Genomic DNA, 3,615 nt, shown 5'->3' with positions numbered 1-3,615 from the left:
TCCACAACTAGACTGAAGAACAAAAGGACAGCAACTTGTCTGTTCCCCTTTCCCCAATTCCCCAGCGCTGTTCCCATCCCCCAATTCCCCAATAAAAATCTTAAAAAAAAAAGACTTAATAAGCAGGAGAAAAAACTAATATGAAACAAAAAATCATAAGAAATTGGAAAGGTAGTTAAAGATCAACCTTTTGAAAAGGTACCAGTCTCAGATGGTTTTGCAGCAGTTTGAAAGAACAGATATTTCTATCTTCTTTAAATTATTCTACACTATATGAAAAGAAGAAATACATTTGATAAAACTATTTTACTCTTAATACTAAAACACAATAATGATAATGCAAAAAAATCATAGACCAACTTTATCTTTGAATATATTGGGTTGTCGGAAAAGTCATGACGTATTTTTTCTGTTTTTCATTGCAAAAATGCGTCATGACTTTTCCGACAATCCAATAGATGCCAAAACTCTAATTAAAGTCTTTGCAAATCAAATCCAATAGTCTATTAAAAGAAAAATCATTTCATGATCAAGTAAGACTCCAGGAAACAAAATGGTTTAACATGAAGAAATCTATGTCTTCAATACACCACAGGAACATAGTAAATGAGGAAGATCACACAATTATATCAAGAGTTATTGAAAAGGCATTCGATAAAAGTCAGCAGCCATTTCTAATAATAACAACTAATGTTTATTTAGTGCTTTGCTTGCTTTAACTTACTTAATTCTCCTAGCAACGACTGTATAGCTACAATTATTATTATCTCTATTTTACAAAAGAGAAAACTGAAACTCAGAGAGGTTAAATAATGTCATATATACAAGAAATGATGGAGCCAGGACTTGAACCAGGCTAGTGTGGCTCTAGAGTCCATATCCTTATCAACTGTACTACACTGCCACTAATAAAATCTCTAATTAGCACCAAAATAAAATCACTATACTTAAATATAATCAACATTATTCATTAAGCTAACAGTAAACTCTATAATAAAAGAAATTTCCATTAAAATTCAGGAACAAATTTAGTATCTGGATCTTTGTGTGGGTGTGTCAATATATAGCACCAGTCTTCCCCTCCTGATTCTGAACAACTTAGAAGAAGGATAAAGCATAATCGGACAGAGAGAAAAAAATCAGCTGTGTTATTGTTAAAGGCTAGATTAGGGTACCTGGCTTGTATCTGTGGGGAAAAGATCTTTATGAAACTAAACTCCAGAATTAGGCAGCCTTCGCTGACCCAGTCATGAATGCACTGAGCTAGTGCAGGTGTTCCCTTGTCCCCTTGTGAAGGGACTAGCCAAGCATGCCTGGTTTGTTTTCCTCAAGTTTACCAATGAGGACAGAAAGCCCAAGAATGTTATACTTGTTTGAGCTCCCTTTCCATGATTCTTCTTATTTAAAAATGTTTAATTTAATTCAATCACAACTTACAAATTATCATGAACAGAAAACTAGCAGGGACAACATGTCTTTGAGAAAGGCAAAAAACATCCTCCTCTCTCACTTTGTGAGAACTTAGGGGTGTTGGAATAAAGGAAAAGGTAAAGGGTCGTACGAATGATTATTGCATAATAAACAATTTACCTGCAATATCTAACTGAATACTTAATTTAAAACTCATACCAATTAAAAAGTGAAATATCTGTAACTCAGAAAAGTTAAGTGATTTGCCCAAATTTATCCAGCTTGAAAGTCACCAAGTGGCTACTTGGCCAGGAGGAAAGTCAACAAAGACAACAAAACATTATGTGAACTTTTGAAGTTGTTTTTACAGTATCATTCAAATAACTAGATAATAAAACAAATTTTTTTTAAGCCAGCGAGTCAGTTTTTTACAAAGAGGAGATTGTAAAGAATGGGGAGGATTTCCCCAAGCAGCCAAGGTCTTCAAGTCAGTTGAGGGGAGAACTTTATTATGAAGAATATAAATGTCAGTTTCTAATAATAGAACAAAATATTCACAAATGTGGAGATACGAATGAAGCATCTGAACAAAGTGATGACTAAGTCTTGCCAACGGATCCAATTATGCAACAAGCAGACACTCCTCACTTCTTTCTAGCCTGTATGTCACCACCAACTCTTTCTGCAGCAGGTCGTCAGGTTGATGCAGAAGCACCTGCAGACCAGAGAGCATGCCCACTGTTCAAAGGGTGAGCATGGGAATGTGCTCAGGTTAGCACCACAGAAGGTAAACATCCCTTGGCTTCCTAAAGATATGTGGTACTGAGTTGAGAAGATCATTCCATCATTTTCCTGCCCCAAACCTTTCTTAAAGCTTCCTTCACATCCTTGTTTCTCAAAGAGTAGATAAGGGGATTCAGCACTGGGATCACCACCGTATAGATCACCGCAACCATGCGGTCTTGAGCTAGGGAGTAGCTGGACCTGGGGCGCAAGTACATAAAAAGTGTTGTGCCATAGAAGAGGCACACAGCAGTGAGGTGGGTAGCACAGGTGGAAAAGGCCTTGACCCTGCCCTGAACTGAGTTCATTCTCAGGATGGTGATGAGAATTAAGAGGTAAGAGACCAAGATGGTGAGGGTGCAGCTCAAAAGGTTGAAACCAGCAAAAATGAAGAGCAGGATCTCACACAGTGAAGTGTCCACGCAAGACAGAGACAAGATGGGTGGTCCATCACAGAAGAAATGGGTGACCACGTGAGCACCACAGAATTTCAGACTGAAGATGCAGCTTGTGTGGATAAGAGAATTGAGGAATCCTGCACTGTAGGAGCCCACAATCAGAGAGGCACAGACCTCAGGAGACACGATGACGGGGTAGAGCAGGGGTTTACAAATAGCAGCATAACGGTCATAGGCCATGGCAGCAAGGAGATAGCACTCACTAGTGGCGAAACCTGCATAGAAGAACAACTGAGCCACGCAGCCACGATAGGAGATCACCTTCCTCTTAGCCAAGAAGTTCACTAGTGTCTGAGGGACAACCGTGGAGGAGTAGCAGAAATCCAAGAAGGAGAGACTCTTTAGGAGGGAGTACATGGGCGTGTGCAGAGAGGCACTCACGTGGATCAGAAGGAACATGATCAGGTTCCCCAACACAGTGATGGTGTACAGGCCCAGGAACACCACAAAGAGCAGTGTCTGGAGCTGGGGGTCATTGGTGAAGCCCAAGAGCTCAAACTCAATCACTTGGCTCAGGTTTGCTCCTTCCATTTTTCTCCAGTGCTCTGGGGTGTGGAAGGAGGAGACCACAGCAGATGAGGTGGAACGCCTGGAGGCTCTCCCTGGGTTTAGTTCTGCCCTGAGGACCACCTTCTGAAGATCAGTCTTACTGAGGAAGTCTGGTTTTGTAGATGGAACTCTATCACAGAGAAGGTCTTCTCTGCTTAGTTGGTTGGTTAGTTAGGAAGCATTACTTGAGCAGCAATGGAAAATATAAAAGGAATATACACAATTTGGTTTTTCAATGATTCTAAATAATGAAACAATTCCTTATAAAATATGTATTGACAGTCTTCTATATGCTTAGCTCTGTGTTCCCCTGTCAGGAATTCAAGAGTGTTGACCTCAGGAAGCTTATATTCTAGAGACAGTATATTTCATGTTTAAACCCTCCGTTGGGCACAACTGATCTCACAGATTCATT

The 3,615-nt window shown here is 39.8% G+C and overlaps 1 protein-coding gene across 1 annotated transcript; it reads right to left on the bottom strand.

Annotated features, from left to right (window-relative positions):
* Positions 1–2,180: 2,180 nt before the first annotated feature.
* On the bottom strand, positions 2,181–3,367 carry OR5AU1 (olfactory receptor family 5 subfamily AU member 1). The gene has a single exon (XM_019628752.1). It carries the CDS (start codon positions 3,180–3,182, stop codon positions 2,247–2,249), a length of 936 nt encoding a protein of 311 aa, XP_019484297.1. The 5' UTR covers positions 3,183–3,367; the 3' UTR covers positions 2,181–2,246.
* Between the last annotated feature and the right edge of the window lie 248 nt (positions 3,368–3,615).

This window comes from Hipposideros armiger, unplaced genomic scaffold, assembly GCF_001890085.2.
Source record: "Hipposideros armiger isolate ML-2016 unplaced genomic scaffold, ASM189008v1 scaffold_807, whole genome shotgun sequence".
NCBI lineage: Eukaryota > Metazoa > Chordata > Mammalia > Chiroptera > Hipposideridae > Hipposideros > Hipposideros armiger.
Note: the sequence above shows the minus strand (reverse complement) of the source record. Positions and strands in the feature narration are given on the sequence as shown.